This window comes from Anolis carolinensis, chromosome 1 (genome assembly GCF_035594765.1).
Source record: "Anolis carolinensis isolate JA03-04 chromosome 1, rAnoCar3.1.pri, whole genome shotgun sequence".
Lineage (NCBI taxonomy): Eukaryota > Metazoa > Chordata > Lepidosauria > Squamata > Dactyloidae > Anolis > Anolis carolinensis.
The window spans coordinates 90,157,671-90,183,574 of NC_085841.1; the positions used below are offsets into that span (position 1 = coordinate 90,157,671).

Genomic DNA, 25,904 nt, shown 5'->3' on the forward strand with positions numbered 1-25,904 from the left:
AAATCAGAAGCATGTAGCCCATTTAGTTAGAAAACATCTGGGCAAAGAATTCTATTTGGCAGCACCACAAAAAAAAAGAGAGGAGTAGTGATCTATGTAAAAGAAAACATTTTGGCCAAACTGGCATTTAAAGATAATGAAGGCAGAATAGTAGGAGTTTGTTTAGAAAAAGGGGAACAAATATTATTAATTTGCAACTATTATGCACCAAATGATCCCAAAAGTAAATTTATAAAACAACTTACAGATTAATCATGAAACAAGAGGTCAATAATGGGAGACTTCAATGGAGTGCGTGACAATCAGCTGGACAAAAACACCCAGGGAAAAAGGAAAGCTCAACAGATCTGGGAAAGCTGCCTTAAAATTTTATTAATTTACAGAAAGAGCTGGGAATGCAAGATGCGTGGAGAACACATCATCCAAAGGAACGGGATTATTATTCAAGCGGACACATGAGTTGGTCCAGAATTGACATGGTCTGGACCACAAAAACGATCACTACACAAATTGACACAATTAAAATACTACTTAGAAGAGACACAGACCACTGCCTGATAGAGACTGTTATAAACAAAAAAGTAAGAACCAGGAAATGGAGATTAAATGAAAATTTGCTGCGTACAGAAGAAGATATAGAAAAGAATAAGAAGTTACTTAAAGAATATATTATCCTAAATAATACTCCGGGAATAGAAACCCAAGTGATCTGTGATGCCAGTAAAGCGGCAATGCGTGGAAACTTCATACAACTAAATATGATGCAAACAGAAAAACAAGAAAAAAGATGAAATTCAACAAGATACCAAAACTACAGAAGGAAAGTTAAATGTAAATCCTAGAAATAACAAATTGAAGTATGAATTGGAATTATTACATAAACAAACAAATCACCTAGAAATGGAGCAAAGAGCAAAAGATCTGAAATATATAAAACAATATAACTTTCAAAATGCGAATAAGCCAGGGAAATGGCTTACAAGAAAATTAAGACAAAAGAAGAACGCAAAATCGGTATTGCAAATATCAGATGAGAATAAAACCTATACCACAGACCAAGAGATTTTGAAACAATTTAACAAATATTACAAGAAATTATATAAAAGTGACCAAATAAAGAAGGAAGAGTTCATCGAATACCTAGGAAAGCAAAATATCAAAAGACTCTCAGAAACAGAAAGAGAACTATTAAATAAAGACATAATGGAAGAGGAGATAGATAAAGCAATAAAAAAATTAGACACATCCAAAGCTCCAGGACCCGACGGCCTTTCAGCAACATATTATAAAACACTAACAGAGGATTTAATACCCCCTTAAAGATAATTATGAATTAAATACTACATGACAAAAAAATGCCAAGTTTTTGTAAAACGGCAAATATCACAATGGTTCACAAAGAAAAGACAGACATAACGAAAGTAAAAAACTACAGACCCATTTTACTATTAAATATTGACTATAAATTTTTTACAAATATAATTGCGGAACGATTAAAAACCTTTCTTTCTACATGGATTAAAGAAGAACAAACTGGCTTTCTACCCAACAGAAACATAAAAGACAATGTAAGAAATATTATCGATGTAATAGAATACTACGAGACCCATAATCAAAAAGAATTGGCAATTTTGGCAATAGATGCAGAAAAAGCATTTGATAATTTAAACTGGGATTTTTTAATTAAAAAATTGATACTAAAAGAAATTGATGCAAGCCACTATTTTATCAATGTAATTGAAACAATTTATGAAGATCAAGAGGCCAATATTTGGATAAATGGTCAGGAAACCAAAAAAATAAGGGTGGAAAAAGGAACAAGGCAAGAATATCCCTTCTCCCCTTGATTTTTATACTAGCACTAGAATTTCTGTTAAATAAGAGATGACGAAAACCTTAAAGGAATAAAAATTAATAAAGAATCATACAAACTGAGAAGTTTTGCTGACAATCTTATCTGCACGATTGAGGACCCTTTAAATAATATTGATCAATGGCTACGGAAAATCGAATAATTTGGAAAAGTTTCAGGGTTCAAAGAAAAATCAATGATATTACCTAAAACAATTTCTAAAACAAGACAAGAAAAACTTCAGGAACTTTCAGGGCTCCATATTGTAATAAAAATCCGCTATCTGGGTATAAACATCATGGCAAAAAATTCATAGCTACTACATAACAAATATGAAAGTAAATGGAAAGAAATTAGAAAAATCTTAAGAATTTGACTTTTCTAAAACTGTCTTTACTAGGTAGAATCTTGGTAAACAAACATTTTGTTTCTTTTCCAAAATCTACCCATTATTAGGAATAAAAAAATTTTTAATGAGTGGAATAAAGACATACTAATATTCATATGGAATAATAAAAAAGCCAAGGATAAAATATACAAATTTGACTGAGGACAGGGAAAAAGGCAGGTTTGGATTATGAAATCTGAATCTGTACTTTGAGGCAAGTGCCCTAGAAATGGGTCAAGGACTGGACAACCTTAAGTAAAAGATAAACTCTAATACTGCAAGGACATGATCTATGTGCAGGTTGGCACGTGTATCTATGATACAATAGAAAAAAAGATAGAAAAATATTTTGGAAATCATTTTATACAATCATCGAGATTTGGGACAAATATAAAGGAAACTTCTACAATAAATCCCCTTTGTGGGTTCGAAAACATGCAAACGTGAATAGATCAATAGGTACTGCTCTGGTGGGAAGGTAACAGCACTCCATGCAGTCAGGTCAGCCACATTACCTTGGAGGCATCTATGGCCAACGTCAACTTTTCGGTTTAGAAATGGAGATGAGCACTAGCCCCCAGAGTCGGGACACGACTTGGCTTAATGTCAGGGGAAAACCTTTACCTTTACCTTATATTCTGGAGCATGTAGTACCATCATGTATCATCTTTGCTGATATTCAGGTTTGCTATGCATCTCATTGTATTTTTTATTTGCTGATATTTTGGAAATGGAAATGAAGATATTTACACCAGTTTTTTCTGTGCATTTTGTTACAGTTCATTATATGGTGCCTCTTTATGGTGATATTTGTCTTGGGCGACTGTTTCCCCACCTGCATAGCCTCCTTTGAATGTGAAGTGTCTGGCTCATATCCCATCAACCAAAGCTCATACTACAAGCTGTAAATGTCAGGTCTTTGTTTTTTTTTAAATCTGTAATTAGATGGTAGACATAATATAAATTTTGGCAGACAGCCCTAATTAAGATATTTGGCACTGAACAAGATGAAATCAAAAGAGCCTGGTGCAGAAATGGCTCTTCAGTTTTGCAAAAAGACATTGTAAAAAAGTATACATTGGTTATGCAGTTTGGATATTACTGTATAATTACAGTCACAAAACAGTTATCATTAGGAACATGCCTGAGGTGAGAAGCTTTACTTTGATATCACATGTTTTATTATTCTAACTGATGATTTGGCTTTGACTTCAATCAGGATAAAGAGCACCTAGCATTGTGTTGTCGAAGGTTTTCATGGCCGGAATCACAAGGTTGTTGTGTGTTTTTTGGGCTGTATGGCCATGTTCCAGAAGTATTCTCTCCTGACATTTCACCCACATCTATGGCAGGCATCCTCAGAGGTTGTGAGGTATTATACAACCCTGCAACCAGCATTATTATCAGTAACACTGCAATGGCAATAATAGGGCCATTGTAGAGTATGCCTTGTTTTTATGTTTGTTTGTTTTAACAGAATGATTTTCTCTTTAAGAACATAAGAAAATTATGTTGGATCAAACCAAAGATGAACTTCACATTCAGCTCACAGTGGTCAACCAGATAGATGCCTATGGGATCCTGTTGCCCTCTCCAGCAACTGGAATACAAAGGAATATTACTTTGATGCAGGATAGTCCCAGTGGTTCTACCTCAGTACTGTGGCATTTTAGAATAAATGTTATTATGAGAGACTCATATCACAAAGACTGAAACAGAGTTAGCACTAACAGAGCTGGCTCCATCCTTTAATAAATTCTTGGAAATGGAAAAGGGGGATTTCTGGGGTGTTTACTAACATAGTTGTCCAAGACTGTAACTCCTTTAGGAAACTTGCTACTGTTATCTGTATATCTCATCTATATGCAAGTTTCTCCACGCCAACCATAGTAGTGCTTCTCAACATATCAGTAGTTTTGAGTACTGTTCAGTCTAGGTTTGCTGAGCGAGGCTTAGAGGCCTGACCAGAATAGCAACTGGAGGGTGTTGAATTCTCCAGCATGAGAGGGAAGTAGTCAATATTAATTTTGGGTAATACAGAGGCCAAGTAGAGTGTAGCAAGACCTGGCACATCTTTTGTGGGAGATTAAGTTTAACAAAGCAGTCAGCAAAGTATTGAGCCTAAAATAACATTGTAATAGCTAGTACGTTTCCAGTGAATTAAGGGGCTAGGGTTAAGAATGAGGCAGGGGCAGAATAAAAAATAGCCACAGTGTAAGCCATTAGAAATAGTATTAGTGAATTCTAAATGTGCCCTTTCTGTTGAGACTTCACAAAAAGAGATGACGTTGGGGGCAGCTGAGGTAATTGTCGTATCTAAGATTTTCCATATCCAAGACTTCAATGAGCTTGAAAATGTAGTGGGCAATTTGTATTGCCACATTGAACTAGAAATTAATTCTAACTTCTTTATTTGCACCAGAGAACTGTAGGTGTGCAGAATAAACTCAGATGTGTGTAAGAGAAAAGGGTAAAGGATGAAAAAGAGTGCTAAGGAATGTGGGTGGAATTTAGGCACAAGCATATGGTTTCATAACACTGTGCCTCTTCTCTCCCCACTCACCCACACCCTCCTTGCTCTCCCATTAATAAACAACATAGCTGTGGTAGACAAGATAATTCTATTTTTTGTTTCTCCTGAGAACCAAAACAGTCCTTTCAAATCATTGCCCTTTCGGCCCATTTTAATTTTAACCTTGTAACAATAAAGAACTCACATTTTTTTTCTCTTATAGTAGTGATATTAATCTGTTTATTTCTTCAGTGGAAAACAGGACTTGGATTTAAAAATAAGTTTTTAATTTTTTAATGTATTTGCCTTTATTTAGTGGTCTCTCTTTGGCCTAAATTTCATAGAGCATTTGCATATTCATGAGTTCTTGAGAAATGCAAGCTGACAGGATACTGCTTCAAGCTTGGCAAGTGTGTTTGTGCAAGCCACTGATATCTCTGAAGCCACAGAACAGTATGGAAAACAGAGCTTGTCCCCCAATACGTGGAGGCTAGTGAATGGTGTTTGGTTTCTGTTCTTTTGAGTCTTCTATTGGTCTGTTCTATGCCTTACCTTGAATCAGTGTTGCCCAACAGAGATCTGTGTGTCATTTTGGAATATTTGCAAGATGCAAGATTAAAGTGTTCAAAATACAAATCACATTATGGCAGTTCACAAGTTCCAAACATGATAGGATCTGCAGATTTGTTCTTAAGTTAAATGTATATGTAAGTCAGAACAGGTACATTTTTAAGTGTAACTCCAGCCAAATACACATATAGTTTAGCTTTGGATAGCATAGGGGAGGAGGGTTAACACGGTTAGCTTTTTTGAGCCACCTATGAACTGAACTGCACCCATAAAATTCTGTTGGTGGAGAGAGGACATTTTTATCTGTGCACATTGAAAAGCAGCTCTGGAGGATCAGCAGCAAATGTGAGATATGGTGCAGAAGGCTGCAGGAAGGATACACCAAAATCTCCTCTTTCCTGATAGACAAGCTAAACTAATTTCTGGTGGCTTTGGCAATCCGGTCTTTTTGACAATAATATTTACACACATTTTAATGACTCAGTTGCCTCTTAGAAGTTTTGCTTGTTATACTTCGTTTTGCTCACCACCCTACACCTATGGCAGCATCTCTTAATCTCCATGTTGTCTGTGAATGATCCCAACCTCAAATCATATACTTTCTTCCTCCTTCTTAACTATATCCCCACAATTTCCAATAAACATACTTTTCTGTCTACTTGTCTCTTCACACTCCATCTGTCTTTGTCACTTTTCCACAACCCTGGATTTCTTTCCTTATCTATGCTGCTTTTTTCCTCTATCCTCCGTAAAGCACTTTTTGGCAAGGGTTTATCACTGCAAACACAATACAAGATAAGGAAGATTTAGAGATGTTGGAAGAGATGTAAACTGCAGAGCAGTAGCTGCTGGCAAACAACTCACTGTGGGATACCTATTCAAATCATTGGCTTTGCCCAAAAAGAGATAGAAATGTCATTAGCATCCGTTATAGTTTTCTCCTGCAATACAGCATTACATTTAGGAATGTGCAGTGTACTGTGGTCCGCCTCCTCTCTTTCTTCAGTACAATAAAGAATGGGAGTATTTTCATGAGATGCAACAAAATGCAATATCCTCCCTTTACTGGCAATTAAGCATTCCCTGCTACATTGCTGTAATATCGAATTAAATCCCCAGTTCTGCTCTTGGCCAAATCTGTATTTTCTCTGCCATTGTTCCATGTCCAAATACTGCAAGTTGTCTGATTTGTTCTCTAAAATGCCATTCTCTTGATCTTGTCTAAATTACAAAACTGTCTTTGACTTTCTCTTTTCACACAAAGCACACGAAAAATTGGCTTTCTTTTCAGTGCTCTAATCACTATCTGGACTGGTTTCAAGCTGACTTGAACCAAAAAACCTCAATAACCTTCAGCTCTTTGTGTTACATCATGTATTTTATCATACCCGTTATTTTACTGCAATGTACTTTCATTCTACCAAATGTACTTTTCTGCATGTTCCCCTTCTGTGCTCCAAATATTCCCCTACTATTAAAACTTCTCCAGGATCAGCTGCAAAATATCTGCAAAACTCTTTCTCCACAAATAAGTCTTTAAATTCTGCCCGTGTGCATTGCCCAAACAGCGTAGCCTTTGTTACAGAAAGCTCTTGGAATGTCATTGCTTTATAATCCTGGGCAGTAGATAGAATATTGATTCAATCATACTTGAAGTAGATAAACCGAAATCAATGTTCTGTGCCTTAACCTAATGGTTATAAGAGCTCAAGAAAACAAAAGAGGACAGTGGCTGACATCCTGTTCAGAAGTTACAAGACTGGGATTCATGTTTAGTCTGCTAATGCCTGAATCTGACCTCAAAACTTACCTTTTGAGATTTTTGAAAGCCTCTTTTGGTCACATTGAGAAGCAGTACCTTAAAGGGTCTCTCCAGCTGCCTGTTCTCAATGCATCTCTTGGACTGAAATAGCACTAGAGGGTCGGCTAATGGTCATGATGATTCTAAGTTTTATTAAGTATAGACAAGTCATGCACTTGTGTTTTGATTGGTCCTAGTTCTGCCAATTATGGAGATCCTATGCTAATAACAAATCTGTTCAGATATACACATGTGTCCTTATCTGAATAAAATCCAAGCTGATGCTATTGAAAAAGATTCCCTCCTGCCCAATATTATGCCCACTGAATTGACCACATTTCTGAACTGGAATACAAATGTTATACCTAAATATGAATGTTTGAACACACTGTATTAAGGGATTTTGGATTATTTTTACACAATCAATTTGTTTGTTTTGGATTTTTAAAAAAACCTGAAAATCACTTCCTGGGTGTGCCTGCCTGACATTAGAAAACGTATACTGTCTGCAAGTCTTGCTGCCCAGAATTGTGCTTTGCATAGAAATGAAGCAGAGGACTGAGAAGGCCTGACTGCTAAGCTTCAGTATAAATTAACAACAGAATACTTATTTCTCATTGACAGGTTAATGACCTCGGAGAGCGAAATGAGATTTGTCCACAAGCACATGGGCTTAGTGCCAGGCTGGGGGGGAGCTGCCAGGCTCGTCCAAATCCTTGGCAGCAGCCCTGCCCTCCGGTTGCTTAGTGGGGCTGAGAAAGTGGATGCCGAGAGGGCCCTTTGCCTTGGCCTGATAGAAGTCGTGTTGCCCTCATCAGAGGAACGCAGACCTTTACAAGAAGCACGCACCTGGCTCAATCTGTACACCAAGGGTCCACCTGAAGTAATTCAATCTGTGAAGAAAGTTGTTTCAGCAGGAAGGGAGCTACAGCTGGAAACTGCCTTAAGGATAGAAAAGGAGATTTTTGGAACTGTTTGGGGTGGTCCTGCCAATCTGCATGCCTTGGCTCAGAGAACAAAACATAAATGAGTAATGCGTAAAAGAAATGGTTCTTTTGCAAACAGTTTCGTAGGAAACCATTATGAAAGTTTATTACCTCAGTAGGCATTAAACTTTCTGGGACATCTGCCCCATACCTTCATTCAGTAATGTAGCATCTGTTGGTACCACAAGTGGGCATCTACCATTGCCATTTTTTTTAAAAAAAATCAATTTTACTAGGTAAAGCAGAGCAATAGTTTCCTTTATCCATCTTACTTTCATTTCCCGTGGTCTCTGTTCTTTTTTTTTGGCATACCCACCAGCTAGGCAACTATAGCTTTGAGGTAAAGGAGAATAATTCTGCTACCCTGGGAATGGGGAAAGATCAGGCAGCAGATTGAAGGGTTGCGTTTGTGGTCTTACGATAGGAGGGACCAAGGGTTTATATTACACATTTATGCACGGATGTTTGTAGGGCTTTACACAGATGCAGAAGCTTCTCTATAGCCTGTGTTGGGGAAATGTTTGAGACTGTGATATTAGGATGTGTATCTTTGCTTGGTCATGATAAGTTATTGAGTGACCTTGAGTGGCAAGTTACACTCTCAGCCTCAGAGGAAGGCAAGAGCAAATTCTGCCAAGAGAATCTTGTGACCAGAGTTGCCTTAGGTTTGCTATAAGTCAGAAATGGCTTGATGGCATACAAGGGCTTCCCTACATATATGACTTGGGTATTTCAGAGTCCTTGTAACCTAGAAGTCTCAATTCCCTTCTAACCATTTTGTAATTAATGGGAGATATCAGAGACACATGACTTTGGAGAGTCACAAGTCTTGAAAATGTGGCAGAGCAATGCCCGTCTCTACACAGAACAGGAAATTGCTGCTAGAAAGCAGATGATGTACAGGATAAGCATAGATCTACATGTTAAAAAATAGGATTCCATTTAAAATCCTGGGTAGTTAAAAACTCACCATGGCAACTATGATTGTACCCAGAATAGTTCTAAAGTGCGCATTTGCCCCTAAGTTGCAAATCTCTAAATTATCTCTAAAATGGGGATAAAGGAATTTTGGTTTTGAAAAATCCAGAGAGAAAGCATATAATCATCCTCTGTAGGCCCCAAACATTTCACTTCCAGTAGTTTGCTGTATACTGGGGGTAGTAACTGCTTGCATTTTTAACTACACTTTACTTCCAACACACTTTCATCTGGACAAGATGGAGTAGGGAAATCCCAGTTGCAGGTAAATATGCAGATATATTTTTGTATCATCGGATCTCTGATTGATTTGGATGTGGTGATGTTATTTTTATTTGTGTCACAGAGTATGGCTATATTTTTTGAAATGTATATCTCCATAAAAATTTAATTCTAGTAAAAGTAGTTACTATTTGAGACAAATTTTGTTGGTGGTTTCCTGGCTCCAAGCTCTTTAAGATAATCATGAACAAGTAGAACTTTTGATGTATTGTATATACATCATGCACAGAAAACTAGCACATTGAGAACTGACCTAGAAGCACAAAAGTAAATTGTAATGGGTCAAGCCTGAATGTGACCAGTTCTTAAACTGCATGGAAACAATTCTCACAGCAGGGCATGTTATTTTAAATATTCCCCCCAATATGTAAAACTTAGGTTTTGTTGAATTTGCTTTGATTTGCACACTCAGTCCTCTTTGACTGTTGTACTCTGGCTGATGTTGCAGAGCTGAATCTATTGAAATGAAGACATACTATCAAGTTATAAACAAGTATGTTAAGAAGTCTGTATATATCTCCATGACCCATTAAACAGACACATTAAACAATTTATCAGCTGGAAATACAGGAATAATTAAGATTAGGTATGCAAGGTAGTGTGTGTTACACTAATTTATTCCTATAATATTAAATGTTATCACTTAAGATGGTTATATATTTGGGGAGACATATATTTTAATTGTAGGATTTCCCATGGATACCAAAATCCAGGGATGCTTATGTGGTTTGCTTTTTGGATATTTTTTGGGGAGAGGGGTATTTTGAAGCCATGGCTGGCAGAATCCATTGATATGGGGACTGACTGAATATCTCTGATCTACAAACCTAAATTATTTTGTGTTAATTACCTCTCAAGAGCAGTTTTTCAAAACCCAACATTTTCTTTAGGTGTGTGTGTAAAAAAAAACTACATTAGAACTGCCCACACTCTATAGTAATTTGGTAAGTATCATTCACACCAAACACGAAATTTGATATATAGCATGACTGCTGTACCCATAGGACACTTATGTATTTATGTATTCTGTATTCTGACAAAGTATATAACCTCTAGACCAGTGACTCCCAAAGTGGGCGCTACCGCCCCCTGGTGGGCACTGCAGCGATCCAGGGGGGCGGTGAATAACTATTACCTTTCTATTCGAAGTTTAAAAAATAGTTTCATAATTTCAAACTTCAGTGTTTCTAATTTACACCTTTCTTTACTATATTTTACAAAAGGGGTAGAAACATTAATATATCTTTCTGTTTAATTGCTATTAAAAAATTAAAAAATAATTTCCAAGGGGGGCTGAGTAATATATTTTCTGGAAAGGGGGCGGTAGGCCAAATAAGTTTGGGAACCACTGCTCTAGACAGTTTCTTGGTCGTTCAGTGGAAGTTTATAGCATTTCGGGGCTGGAAATAATTTGTTTAATTAGGATTTGCTTTTATTCAAGTTTTGCATATCCACCCAAAATCCGGGTCGATATCTCCCATAGATGGGTGGTGATGATGGTATTGTAATTTAGGTGATTGAAATAGGGCTGTCAGGAATTTCCTGGATCCAACAACCAGCTAGCTACCATGATTTGTTGATTACGAGACTATGGATTTTGTGAGCTACTACACACAATACCATAGTTTAATATATTACATTACTACATTATTTCCACTTTATGTACAATATAACACTTCCACATGGTTCACCCTAAAACTTGCAGACATTTAACAACACATAGGGCTCATATTGAGTTTTCGCAGTGTGCTCAATGTCGACAGCCAATTATGATAGCACAAGGCAGTGTCTGAAATAAAAGACTCTTGATAGTTCAAGGGCTATTATAATTTCATTTTCAGATACCAAATTCTACAATTACTACATTCAAAAGACATCCATTAAAATAGTCTCACTGAAAAACACAGGTAATTGACAAAAGTATCATTTTTCCATGTTTAACAGCCTTGAAGCAAAAAGCAGCCTCTATAAAAGTGTTTTCAATGCAAGGTCTTTTTTGCAGAATGTACTGGTGAACAAAATAATTATACAGTAGAGTCTCGCTTATCCAATCTTCACTTATCCAACGCAGTCTGCCTTTTAGTAAATGTTTTTGTAGTCAATGAGCAAGCCAGCTGCAATTAACTGCAATGAATCACTCTGACCAGGAGGTCATGAGTTCGAGGCCTGCTCGGAGCCTATGTTTGTCTTTGTTCTATGTTAAAAGGCATTGAATGTTTGCCTATATGTGTAATGTGATCCGCCCTGAGTCCCCTTCGGGGTGAGAAGGGCGGAATATAAATGCTGTAAATAAATAAATAAATAATACATTGCGATGTTTTGGTGTTGAATTCATAAATACAGTAATTACTACATAACATTACCATGTAACTAACTGCATGTAAACCCTAACTGCTTTTTCTGTCGATTTGTTGTAAACCATGATGTTTTGGTGCTTAATTTGTAAAATCATAACGTAATTCGATATTTAATAGGCTTTTCTTTAATCCCTCCTTATTATCCAACATTTTTGCTTATCCAACGTTCTGCCAGCCCATTTATGTTGGATAAGCGAGACTCTACTGTACTACTACCCCTTGGACACCTCCAGCAGTGAACAGCAGTCAGTAGTATCGTCTCAAATACCCTTCTAGTACCACAGCATGGGGCCCTGAATTCTGGCTCTATTACTGCAACATCTATGCAGTGGCATCATTTAGTACTCACTGTCACACTGTACTGCTGTAAAATGCATATTAAAATTTTTCTTGTCATACGTTACTTAAATATGGTTGGAAAAAGTACATTCTGTCAGATAGAGCTCTGGCAGAAAGCCAAGCTACAGGTTACTATTTTGGTATTTGCACTACATAACCAAGTTTATATCAATTCTATAGGCTGATATATATATATAATAGGCAAATCAGGAGAAAGGGAAGAATTTTAACCATTATTATGCCTGTCTTCTCTTTTCTACAGGACTTAATGTGGTAAAGTCTTTATTTTCCTCATACACACTAATACTCTAGTAATGTCCAATTTTAAAAGCTGCACTTACATCATAGAGCTGGCCAAAGGCAGTGCCTTACCTTCCTTTTTTCAGAACTGCCTGCAATGTGACATGGGTACCATCCCATGTGGAAACAGCTCAGATGGTTGATAAAATGTAGTTTATTAAATTATAAATTTTGTAACAAAACCAAGACAGTACGAGGACGCAAACAAGCTACAGGGACTAGACACAGAGCCAATGAAGACACCATGAAGTGCTTACAAGTAAAAACTCTGCAACAGAAGTGATTTTACATTTCAGTCAGCAAGATGATTGGTTTTAGTAAAACATCTGAGCTTCAGAAGTCACACCTACTTTATGTTAAAATTAAGCATCCTGTTCAAATCCAAACTCTTGTTCATTTCCAGTTTTAATACTCCTTCCATACATCAATCCATGCAGATAGTAAATATACTTAATGCAACAAATAATGACAGTTTCAAGTTGTACAGTGGATATACATTGGTCAAAAGGGGAACAGGAGTTTTACTGGGGGAAAGGGCATATACTACAAAATAAAATATGAGACATTTACAAAACTGGGTATAGCTAAGTAGTCATCAAACCATTAACATGTACCCAGATGTTTTTAACATTAAGTCTTCCAGCCAAGACATGTTAAGAGACTATACATAAGGTTAAAGTTGGATGATCACGTTTGCTTTTCTCTTTCCCCTTCTCCCACATTGAAACATTTTAAATACACTGTGAGGCTGGAGTGCAATGCCAATACAGACAGGATGTACACATACAAGACTGAGTTTTAAAAACATGGCTCTAGATTTAAACTTCAGTTATTGTGCACTGTCCATCAGGCCTCCTAGATCTTACGCTGGTGCTTCCCGCCCCACTCCCTGCCACTGATCTGTCCAAGGCTGGCTGGTTTGCATTCAGGTGTCTCTGCTGAGCAGTGGATACAGGCAGCTGAAGTTGGGCAGACACTTCCTCACTATCGCTGCTAGCATCCGATTCTGTCTCCTCAACGGAGGTGTCAAGAACTGGCACCCTACCAGAAGACGATGATTCATGGTCTTCCTCTCCCTCACCCCTATGACTCATTTCAACCATACTGTCTCCATTTATTTGCAAGTTGGCAAAAGAGTTCTCTAGAGTGCTTGCATCAGGTGATGGCGTTGCAGGACTTGTCAGCTGACCATCTAGTGAAGGGAGGGGTCTAATAGCAACGGTTGCTAGAGGCTGCCCAGCAGCAGCAGCTCCTAGAACTGGTATACTGTCTGCACCATCGGCAGAGCTCTCTCTTGCTAGGTTGATAGCATTAGAATCACAGTCCAACCTAAGCCCAGCCACTCCCTTCTTTGGAATATCTATTATGTCCCGTTTTATTTTCCTACGGCGTCCATGCTCATTTCTCCTATACTGAACCATGTTTTCAAGATCTGCCACATACAAGAACCCAGCAATTAACATTTCAGTGCTCTTTTTACCTTTAGAAAAGGCATCTTCCAGTTCCCTACTGGTACGTTCATCATATTGCCACCAGCCATTTCGGCCTTCATAGTACCAAGCATATTCCCCATTTCCTCTACTGGCTGCTTTCAGTTCCTCAGGTGACAGTAAGGTTGGCTTATCAAGAAAGTCCTCTGGGATCTCCTGCCGACAGAGTGCACAGCGCTTTCCCAGCCAGGAAGCTCCTTTTACACACAGATAGCAGAAGACATGTTTACAAGGCAGACTCACAGGGTGGACACATGTTTGCAGACAAATAGCACATTCAGGGACCATAAGGGATGGCCCTGCACCGGAACATGATTCATTTGTCTTCTTGTTAGTTGGAAGCATATTGATTGAATGATCAATTTCACCACAGCCAGCCATCCTAGGGAAGAGTAAAAGTATTACATAGTGTGACATGACTTAAAAAAACATTTTTAGCCCCAACAACTGAATATTTTAAAATTACAAAAATATGCAAAGGAAATAAAGAATCATTTAAAACAAATGGTTGTAATATATCAACTGATAATGAAGAACAACATATATTAGTAAATGTACACGGGGCAGAAAAACTAGATTCAAACTGCTCTTTAGGAGTGAAGTTCATTATTTCCTTAGATTCTTAGAATGCTGAAATGAGGCACTTTAATACATACTACCCAGAATCTCTGGAAATCAGAGTTCACAGAATTAAGTACAGTAGAGTCTCACTTATCCAAGCTAAACGGGCCGGCAGAAGCTTGGATAAGCAAATATCTTGGATAATAAGGAGAGATTAAGGAAAGGCCTATTAAACATCAAATTAGGTTATGATTTTACAAATTAAGCACCAAAACATCATGTTAAACAACAAATTTGACATAAAAAGTAGTTCAATACGCAGTAATGTTATGTTGTAATTACTGTGTTTACGAATTTAGCATCAAAATATCATGATATATTGAAAACATTGACTACAAAAATGGCTTGGATAATCCAGAAGCTTGGATAAGTGAGGCTTGGATAAGTGAAACTCTACTGTATCACAGACATTACATGTATGTTTGTATAATGTATCAGGATAGCTCTCCCCAGATTCATGCAGTACTCCCTGTATTTTAGAACAAGACCAAAAGGCCAAACTACTATATGCTAGGGCAAATGCAATTTAGGATCGTATGGTGCTCTCTAAAGGTGAGTTAATTTAATAAATTCACAGCCTACTGGCTGAAAATTGGCAAAAAAAGGTATTCAGATATGGGTTATCTGAATACATTTTGTTTTTCCTTATAAGTTGCCCTTATGGTTTATTTATAATGAGAAGATGACACTTAAAAAAAGACCATTCAGTGGCTTTAAAGACCAGCTGCCTAGATTGGAACTGGGCACATTGTGCTTCTGTTTGTGGGTAGAGGATTACTGCCTTTATTGTAAGGGGGAGATTATTGTTTGACCGCTTGGGACTTATATTATGAGCACCAGCAAAATTTAACTGGAAGTTTAATAAAATGCTGCACCATTTTACTTGAAATTCTCAGGTGAAAGTTACAGAATGCTGATGCAAGTGAAAGCAGGTGCATGGCTTTCTAAGACATCACTTTAAAGATTAAGCAGGTCACTGGCATTGTTTCCATAAAAATAGTGGCTTTGATCAATAGTGCCTCACTCTTCCCTTTTTGCCCATAGCACAGTATCATAGAACAACAATGATCAGGCAATTAAGCCAGTCTTTTAATCTAAGGATGACAAGGGTGATTTTGTCAAACTAATTTCTCCCGAATTAAGATTTTAGAAATTAGACCTACCCCATATAACTGCCACATTTAAAAAAAGAAAGTAAAAAAGCTTTCTAGCTGAAATTGCTGCCGAAGGTATTCCTACAGATTTGGGGGTGGGGGAAATACTTATGCAAACAGAAAGCACCAGTTTGTTTTTGTTTATTCAACCTTTACATCCTAACAAAACAATGTTTCACCTTTAACGTGTTGAGTGTCTTGCACATTTTAAGTAATATAAAATGTAGAAAAGTTAAAAGGGGGAATGTGAATATTTCTCCAAGACACCATATGCTACGTCTCAATAAAGTAACAGCTCAAACTGGTGCGTTCCTCTGCTGGCATCCAGAATTTTACTAAGCAATACAATTAACCTTCTGTTGCAAAGTTATAGAGAGCTTGATGACAGCCGTAATGTGCAGTAACCAATGCTAAAAAAGAGGGAGTTACTCACTTGTTCCAGTACTGCAATATTTATCTGCTCTGACCCAGAGACTCACACAAGTTATTTTTTAAACTCCCAATTCACAAAGTATTTTGATCACTCTGATGACCTTACCTTTCTTTTCTTTTTCTTATTGCTCTTCTTGAAACATATTGCAAAATTAATATGACATATTTCGATGTATCTGATGAAAACTTTGTACCCTGTTTCCCACTGATAAACTTATTCCTCTTGCATGCTGTTTGCTGAACACGTTATGCCAGAATGAATTCCTCTGCAAGTTAAGAGAAGGGGGAAAAAATATCAAACTATGATATTTAGCTAGCATAACAAAATATGCACATCTGTATAATCTTAAGTACTAATAAGCATTTTACGCTTTATAACAATGGTTAACGCAAGGCGTATTATACAGAAGGAGAACGAAATAGGGAACTAATAGGGAAAATAAGCATAGTGAGGCAGCAACTATTTCAGCTGGGATGGCCATTATTTTAGACAGTTCTGGGAGAGGAGAACACAAATGACAGTTGGTCCTAATCAGGTTAATGGAAAGAGCAAACAAGTCATTTCTAGAGCCATGGCTCTGTAAACCAGTGGTTCTCAACCTGTGGGTCCCCAGGTGTTTTGGCCTGCAATTCCCAGAAATCCCAGCCAGTTTACCAGCTATTAGGATTTCTAGGAGTTGAAGGCCAAAACATCTGGGGACCCACAGGTTGGGAACAGTAGTTTTTTCAATAGAACTCCATAATATGACTCAAACATTATATGTAAAGGACCAGCTAGTCCAACCCCCTGCTATGAATGCCCTCAAATTCCTTAAAGATCAATGCAACAATCAATCTACACTGGTAACTGAAGTAAGCTGCCACTGTAAGGCACTTTACAAGGTTAGGGACTTTGGAAAGAATGTTTGAAGAGTTGGGTTTGTTGCAACAAATATGCTCATTGGAATAACTGAAATAGTACTTGTACAGGTTCAAACCCCGGGAGCGGCATGAGCAGCCGCTGTTAGCTCCAGCTCCTGCAAACCTAGCAGTTCGAAAACATGCAAATGTTTTTGGCGGGAAGGTAACGGCGCTCCATGCAGTCATGCCGGACACATGACCTTGGAGGTGTCTACAGACAACGCCAACTCTTAGGCTTAGAAATGGAGATGAGCACCAACCCCCATAGTCAGAAATGACTGGATTTAATGTCAGGGGAAACCTTTACTTTTTCCTTTACAACAGAAACGACCCTGAAACCAGTTGTTTATTTAAAGCATGCATTCTGCTTGATGCCCTCTTGCTTAGTGGCTTCCAGAGCAGATGCATCCAAGTTCAAGTCTCCTCACTTAACCAAATGCAGTGACCATTCCCTTCTGTAACATCTTCAACATCCTCTCATGGCAGCTTACTATTTAATTCGCCAATTGAAATACTCTGGTTTCGTTTTTCTAGACAGCTATTTAATCAAGAAACATTACATTTCATTTGCTGCATGAGGGGTTATATTGAAAGGCATTTCTTATTACACTTGAGTATACAGCACTTTTAAATCGCCAAGACAGATCTATTTAAGGGAAATTTTAGGGCAAACATTAGAATCATCTCATATGTATGCAGGCAAGTAAAGCTAAGAAATTGACAGGTTGTGCACGGAGGTTAATGGTAATATGTATTTCTGAAAAGAGCACTGAGAAAGTTTAAACTGGTCTTTCAATTATAGCTTTGGCGTATTGATCTTCATTCTAAAATCATCCATATGCTTATGGAATTGTGTGTGTGTGTGTGTGTGTGTGTGTGTGTGTGTGTGTGTATATAGAGATGGAGCAAATTTGAATATCACAATGCTTGCAATATCTATATATAAATGAGTGATGGCATCACGGCGACCAACAAAACAAAACTACAGGCCCCCCAACCTCGAAATTTGACAACACAACCCATCATCCATGCCTCTAGGTTGATACAACAAAAAGAAAAGAAAAATAAAGTCCTAATTAGTGGGAGAGCAATAATTGTTTTTATCCAATTGCTGCCAGTTAGGACTAATCTCTGCCCACTTGGTCTCCTAGCAACCAACTCAGCCCAGGGGACAGGCAGACTTAGGCCTCGGCCTGTTCCACAGATTATCTAATTTGCACTGGATTATATAGCAGTGTAGACTCAAGGCCCTTCCACACAGCTATATAACCCATTTATAATCTATTATCTGCTTTGCACTGGATTATCTTGACTCCACACTGCCATATAATCCACTTCAGTGTGCATTTTATACAGCTGTGAAGAAGGGGCCCCATATAATCCAGTTCTAAGCAGATAATATAAGATTATAAATATAATATGTAATAATTACTGTGATATAGAATCATAGAATCATAGAATAGTAGAGTTGGAAGAGACCTCATGGGCCATCCAGTCCAACCCCCTGCCAAGAAGCAGGAAATCGCATTCAAAGCGATTAATAATAATACAGAACAATATAATCTCTAAAATCAGGACAGTAAATAAAGAGCAACACTCTGAAAGCATAAGCCACAGCAATGCATGGCCGGGCAAAGCTAGTGTGTATATAGTGTGTAAGAGATGGAGCAAATTTGAATATCACAATGCTTGCAATCTGCAAGTGTGAACCAGTTCACTATACATTTGGAGGATGATGAACCATCAAAGTAGAGTTAAAAACTTACATCTAAAGTATCTGTCAAAACTTGATATCAAAATCATATCTTCACATTTACAGTATATCTTTTACTTAAATAAAAAACAACAAATTACCTCTATAAGACTAATCATAATCAAATCTATATTTTAAAAAGGAAGCTTTTTGGCAGCTGAAATTCAGTTAATCCCTGCATTGAAGCTGCTTTTTTAAAAAGTTACATTATATGTGGATGATTTGTTCTGCAGTTGTACTGTTTAGTTTTCTGATTTGTTATTCTTCCTTCCCTCTGTGTGAATATGTATATGGTACATCTTTGGCACGACCCATTGTTTTTACTTGTTAAACTGTATAAAGTGTCATGTGCATTTGATGCTGCTATATAAACAACAAAGATGTGTACACATCAAAATGCATGCCTTGATGTAGATGCTACCTGCCATGCTAGATTGCTTGTAACAGCATGTTCATTTCACTGTGCGGTCTGGGTTATACTAGAAACAGATATGGCAGCTGAAATCAATGATAGTATATGCACTTAAAATGCTGATTCCAATGAGCATGGATTTCAATGCTTCTCTATATAGTTTGACCTGGTGGTTGTTAGAGTGGTCCAGCATTTCTGTGCTCTCAAATAATATCCTGTGTCCAGGTTGGTTCATCGAGTGCTCTGCTATGGGTGACTTCTGTGGTTGAGTTAGTCTGCAGTGCCTTTCATGGTCCTTGATTTGTGTTTAAGCAAGGCTGCGTTTGGAATTATGGGAGTAGGAGTCCAAAACTCCTGAGGCATGGGGAAACTTGGGCCCTCCTGCCAGGTGTTTTGGACTTCAACTCCCACCATTCCTCACAGCCTCAGGCCCTTTCCTTTCCCCCCTCAGCCGCTTAAGCTGTACAATGGGAAAACAAATATGCTATGAAGCCAGGAAATATACCTGCTCATATTTTAGGTGAAAATGCCATTTTGCTCTTCTATACACAGCAGCTGTGGTGCAAAAACTAGCTATAAAATAATAATAATAATAATAATAATAATAATAATAATAATAATAATAATAATAATAATAATTTTCTTAAGATTTAACCTACAACCAAAGCATCCCTGACATGTAGTCATCTCTATTTGAAAACCTTCAATGAATGAGAGCTAAATCTAATTCTAATTTTATTTCTTACTGGCTTCTCCCTATCTTATAATGAAAATAACTTTTTCTACAGCAGTTTTAGACTGTCATAGAGAGACAAATGAGCATTAGTAATAGCATTCTATGGCTTTTGCCTGAAAGAGAAGATGTTTCACCGTTCGCAGTGAAATCAATACTAATTAGGGACAAAAATTATTTGTTCACACATTTAATCAAAAACAGATTTTGATTCCAAAATGTTCAATTCCAAACACACATGGCTATCCCAACATGTATTGTATTGTTGTGGTTACCAATGTAGGTGGATTTGTTCTATCCTTATTCTACTTCTTATGGATGATATAAAGGATTTTTTTCTGATCATGTACTTGCAACAAGCCTTAATTTGTAAAAGAAAACTGGCCCACCATTGTCTTGTTTACTGACTTCATTTTGTCAAATGTGAACAAAAAACAAGCATGATCAAATATGACCAAAACTTGGGCCATCTTGCTTCCGATGACAAGTTTTGCAACTTGCAAGCAAGCAAAATCTCCTGTGTTCATTTGTAAAAAAAATAGCCTACAAATAAATTTCCATCTCTTATATACCTGCAGTAAAAACAAGTGAGGAAATCCCAAGGCTCCTGATTGCTACAAAGAATAGGAATGGTACTTTCATTTAAAGCACTTAGCTGCCACCTTTAAGGGTTTTATATTATCAAGTACATATTCTACATTCCATTGCCTAAGTTCACTTTACAATATAAATCTGAGTGGTGGGGAAAAAATTAAATGTCACCAAAAAGTAAATACAACTTAATAGTGCAAAAATGACACTACCCGCCGAACCATGTTTACAAGCATTGGGGAATAGAACACAAATCCAATTGGTGCTGAAAAGAACAATATCTATAACCTGAACTGCAGCCATTGATAAACATCTGCAGGCACATTTTCATTGACAAAATACATTCTGATCTGGACACAAATTACCGTCAACTATTTCATTCCTCAATCCTGTAATTGTGTATTGCGCTTCCATTAGCAGGCCTTGTGTAGGTCTGAGATGGGGAGGAAGATGGTTTTCATCTAATGGTACAAAGTATGTCTATACAAAGATATACTTTGTGAAGCACAAAGCAGTGGTTCCAATCACTCTAGTAAAGAATCTAGAGCCCACCATGCCAGAAACAAAGGTATTATCTTCAGAGAATAATATTTATACATTTACTGTAATTCCGTTGCATTTATAATATACAGTAGGATGATGGGATGTAAGAGGGATTAGAACATATCCTGAGCATCTAAAGTTACTATTAATATGCCACTTGTTCACATATAAATACCATGTAGTCTCTCCAAGAGATGTGTCTTACACTTGCAAGAAAACATGAAGACTGACGGACAGTGAATTCTTAGAACAATAGGAGTATACAGGCTCCTATTGTGTGTCGTTCCCTAGGCCAGTGTTTTTCAACCTTTAATTCTCCAAATGTTTTGTATTTTCACATTCAGAAGCCCTAGCTGACATGACCAGCACTGTAGAATTTGAACAGTATGAAATATTGAGAGGGAAATAAATCATTGACATACGTAAGACTGCCTTCATCTAAGCTTTACTCTCAGCTAACATTCATCATGTACAATCAACAGTACTTTCTAGGCAATAGGTAATCTCTTTCCCTTTTTAGTGATTAAGAAACTTTACCTACTCACATTATCAATAATAACATGTATTCAGTTACATCCATAAATCTTCAAAAAGAAATGCAATGGCCTAATTTATTTGTTTGTTCCAAATGTGACTTAAAAAGTGAGTTCTAAACATTAAGAGTCATTCCTCAAGATGGTAAGAAAACTTGTACTTTGGTCAGCAGATTAAAGAAATACAGTCATGACAAAGTAATGTTCACTGTTTACTGTTGCATGTAGACCTGTTCAGGTTTGTAACAAAGATACCAACATTAAGGGGACAGATCATTTATGATTAAACTATGCCCCATAAATACTGTAGCATGAAAAAGTCTGGATCCATCCCATAATAAGATAGAAACTATATGTCTGTCCTATCCACTGAAGTTGTTATTGTTTAAGCCTCAAATATTTTCCAGATGTAACACTGCAGTGACAAAATCAGCAACAAGCCCCATGGGTGAAGAGAAAACATTTCTTCACCCAATATGTTTTCTTAAAACATTAAAAACCAACCAAATTACATGCCAAGGTTAAATATTTAATAGTAGTGCAATGCATTTCAACTGTAATGGTTCTTAACGTAGCTAACAAAATTTTATCTATAGATATGGATCGTATTGCTCTCACAATAATAGACCTGAAGTATCAGGTGCTGTCAATGGTATCATGTGGCTCTTTGTTCTGTTCTGCTCCCAACAAGGAGGGGGAAAAAACCATCCTGGCCATTTCCCTATCCATTTTTTCTGTTACCATTTGAGGTGAACAGTACAAGAACACCATACCAAATAGTTTTTTAAAGTTTGCAATAATGTTTCTAATTACATCATAAACAGCAAGCCACCCAAGGAAAAGTTACCATCCTGTTTTTGTTTTTAAATGCTGTACAGGTATAAAAAGCAAGGCAATTTCTCACCAGATTCAGAACAAGACAATCTCCTACTAAAGTCACCCTCTTTTTCTAACCTCTCAAGATTTGGCATGTTGTGATTATTTTACAACCACCCCCCCCCCCCCAAAAAAAAAGAAATAAATAAATTGGGGAGAGAAAGACAGTGAATAGAAGGCAGAAAACTGAATCAAGCCCTAGAAACAAGTGCTCAGTGACAGCCAGGAACAACATTGTTGTCTCTGCCTCATCCCCCACTCCATCCACAAATACAAATAAGATAAAAATTCCCCCACACACCTCCACTGCAGGAAAGTCAGCCTCTGGTGGAAGGCTGGTATCTGGAGGAGGACAGCGAGGAAGAAGGCGGTTACATTAATTCTCTTTTAATATTCAATTTCTGTACGTTTCTGACTGCATTGTTCTTTTTTAAGTGAACAGCTTTGAAACCCAATTTTGAGGGGAAAGTCAGATATAATAAAGTATAAAACACCATAATAAACATATAGTAATAATAGCCTAATTCCATTTTAATATTCACTTTGCATAGGCTTTTTCTTGATTTGTTATTTTTTACATTGTGAGCCACTCTGAATCGCAATGTGATGGGGGAATGTATAAGTAGAACAAATATTGTAATAAACGTAATACTGTTATTAATAACAGTCTAATTTTGTTTGAATATTCACTGTGTAGGTTTTCAATTGCATTGTGACTGCATAGTGAGCCACTCTGAATCCCAATACTGAGGGGGAAAGAATACTGTAAATAAGCATAACAAAATAATAATGTAATAAATATAGCAATATTTATTTCTTTATTTATATACAGTAGAGTCTCACTTATCCAACACTCGCTTATCCAACGTTCTGGATTATCCAACGCATTTTTGTAGTCAATGTTTTCAATACATCGTAATATTTTGGTGCTAAATTCATAAATACAGTAATTACTACATAGCATTACTGCATATTGAACTACTTTTTCTGTCAAATTTGTTGTATAACATGATGTTTTGGTGCTTAATTTGTAAAATCATAACCTAATTTGATGTTTAATAGGCTTCTCCTTAATCTCTCCTTATTATCCAACATATTCGCTTATCCAACATTCTGCCGGCCTGTTTATGTTGGATAAGTGAGACTCTACTGTACCGCTTTTCTCATCCTGAGGGGGAATCAAGGCGGTTTTAAACATATAAATGGCAAAAATTCAATGCCATCATACATAATAGAAAATCGTAATACCTGAGCAATAACATATAACTATAAATTAAAACCATTAAAACCATTAAACATAGGCATAAACATTTAAAACACTAAGACAAAGAATTAAAAACATCCTAATAAAAATATTAAAATCACATGATCCAAAAATCGTACACCATGGCTGTTGCGATTGTCATTGCACATATTTCCTAATTATTTCTTGTACTGCATTACTGACCAAATGCTTGGTCCCACAACCACGTCTTTGTTTTCTTTCTAAAGGCCAGGAGAGAGACCGCTGATCTAATCTCACTGGGGAGAGAGTTCCAGAGTCGAGGAGCCACCACTGAGAAGGCCCTCTTTCTCGTCCTAAAACCATACTTTGTTTTAATACCCGCTTTGCATATGTTTTCTTCCATTGTAAGCCATTTTGAATCCCAATTTGGAGGTGAGAGCATGACAATAACAAAGCAATACCATTATAAATGTAATGATCTTAACACTAGGAGTATGATATATAGTAATGAGCACACAACTCCCCTGTTGCACCAGCTCCACTGGCTGCCAGTCTGCTACCAAGCACAATTCAAAGTGCTGGCTTTAGCCTATAAAGCCCTAAACAGTTCTAGCCCAGCTTGCCTATCTGAACTTATCTTCCCTAATGAACCACCTCGAAGATTAAGATCATATGGGCAGGCCCTTCTTTTGGTCCTGCCTCCTTCGCAAGCGCAACTGGCGGGGAGGAGAGACAGGACCTTCTCAGTGGTAGCCCCTCGGCTGTGGAACTCCCTAGCGACATAAGATTAGCCCTGGCTTGGGGATCAGGCTTTCAGATAATAGCACAGTGCAATAACAGATGTGTAATATGTGAAATGATCATGGGACGGCTTTAGACTACGATTTTTGGATGGCGTGGTTTTAGCTGAATGTAATGTTTTTAAATGTTAATATGTATTCATTTTTAATTTACAAATACTTTAAGCTTATGTTTTATATGCATTTTTAAGGCACTGAATAATTGCCATATTTTAGTTGCCCTGAGAGCCCTTCGGGGTAGAGAAAGGAGGGGTATAAATAGGGTAAATAAACAAACAATCTCACTGGGGAGTGTTCCAGAGCTGAGGAGCCACTGCACAGGAGGCTCTGTCTCTCGTCCTAAAACCTACCTCTATTTTAATGTCCGCTTTGCATAGGTCTTCTTACATTGTATGCCACTTTGAATCCCAATTTGGATTCAAAGGCATAAATATATATTTAATATAATAAGTTCTGTTTTAACATCCACTTGGAGTAGATTTTTGACTGACCTTTTAAAAAAAAGTGAGTCGCTTTGAATCCCAATTTGGAGGGGAACTCGGGATATTAAAAAACACATCATTGTGATGATAGAACAATAATAGCAAAAAGAATAATAATAATCTGCTGCACAGGCCGCCTTGCCCAACAAGTGCCCACACAATCCTATGGGAGGAAGGAGAGAGGACAGGCTCGCTGGACTGACAGAGATAGTCTCCTTTCCCTCCCTCTCCCCCTTGCAGGCCGGCTTGAATCCCAGGGCCAGGCGGCAACGGAGGGGGCCTTTGTTCGGCTCCGGAAGGAGAAACGGCTGCGGAGGGGAGGCGGAACTAAGGCAGAAGAGCTGCGGCGCGGGGGGGGGGGGGAGAGCGAGCGAGCCCAGGAAGAGGCCCGGCCTCCAGAGCCCTCAAAATAAACGTATAGAGAGCGCTTTCGTCGTCGTCACACAACCCCTTCCTTCCTTCACTCACCTCGCCAATCAACCCTCCGCCACCGGTAGGAGCCGATCTACAGCTGTCGCTCCGCCGTCCCTTTCTCTCTCAAGCTCTCTTTCTTTCTTTTCCCCCCTCCTCCGCCGCCTCCTCCTCCTCCGCTCGGTGATGAGGCTGCGCCGTCCGTCCGTCCTTCCTTCCCTCTTGCCTGCCTTCTCCCTCCGGCTAGCTCTGCCGCGAGAGAGCGCTCGAGCTCCCCCGACGTCATCACGCATGACGGGAGACCGAGGTGGGCGGAGCCAAAGCGGGAAGAGCAAGCAGAGCCGAAAGCAAAAGGGCAGAGGACGGCGAAGGATGGGGGAAGGGGCGTGGCTTTGGCCTGGGAGTGGGCGTGGCTTTGGCCGAGAGACTCTGCAATAGGTTCTACACCAGGCGTGGCCAAAGTTGGGCCCTCCCGCCAGGTGTTTTGGACTTCAACTCCCAGCATTCCTCACAGCCTCAGGCCCCTTCCTTTTTCCTCTCAGCCGCTTAAGCTGGGATCTAAATCGTAACATGAAATTCGTTT

At 38.0% G+C, this 25,904-nt stretch overlaps 2 protein-coding genes across 8 annotated transcripts in view; one reads left to right on the forward strand and one right to left on the reverse strand.

The window, feature by feature from the left end:
* Window positions 1–25,904, forward strand: part of echdc1 (ethylmalonyl-CoA decarboxylase 1) — a 108,438-nt gene that overhangs the window by 33,240 nt on the left and 49,294 nt on the right. Inside the window, exon 6 of one of the 6 annotated variants that reach the window (XM_062978957.1) lies at window positions 7,748–11,681. The exons of the other annotated variants lie outside the window; for them this stretch is intronic. Within the exon in view, the coding sequence (XP_062835027.1) occupies window positions 7,748–8,153 (406 nt within the window). The 3' untranslated portion in view covers window positions 8,154–11,681. Of the gene's footprint in view, window positions 1–7,747; window positions 11,682–25,904 lie in introns of those variants that run through there. 6 annotated transcript variants of the gene reach the window in all.
* Window positions 12,504–25,590, reverse strand: rnf146 (ring finger protein 146). Of its 2 annotated transcripts, XM_062978952.1 has the most exons (4): window positions 25,379–25,590; window positions 22,705–22,745; window positions 16,169–16,326; window positions 12,504–14,237 (listed from the first exon to the last, which is right to left on the reverse strand). In XM_062978952.1, the coding sequence occupies exon 4, from the start codon at window positions 14,234–14,236 to the stop codon at window positions 13,184–13,186; it is 1,053 nt and encodes a 350-aa protein (XP_062835022.1). In that variant the 5' UTR covers window position 14,237; window positions 16,169–16,326; window positions 22,705–22,745; window positions 25,379–25,590; the 3' UTR covers window positions 12,504–13,183. The 2 variants fall into 2 exon arrangements, with proteins under 2 accessions (XP_062835022.1, XP_062835018.1); XM_062978948.1 differs by lacking the exon at window positions 22,705–22,745.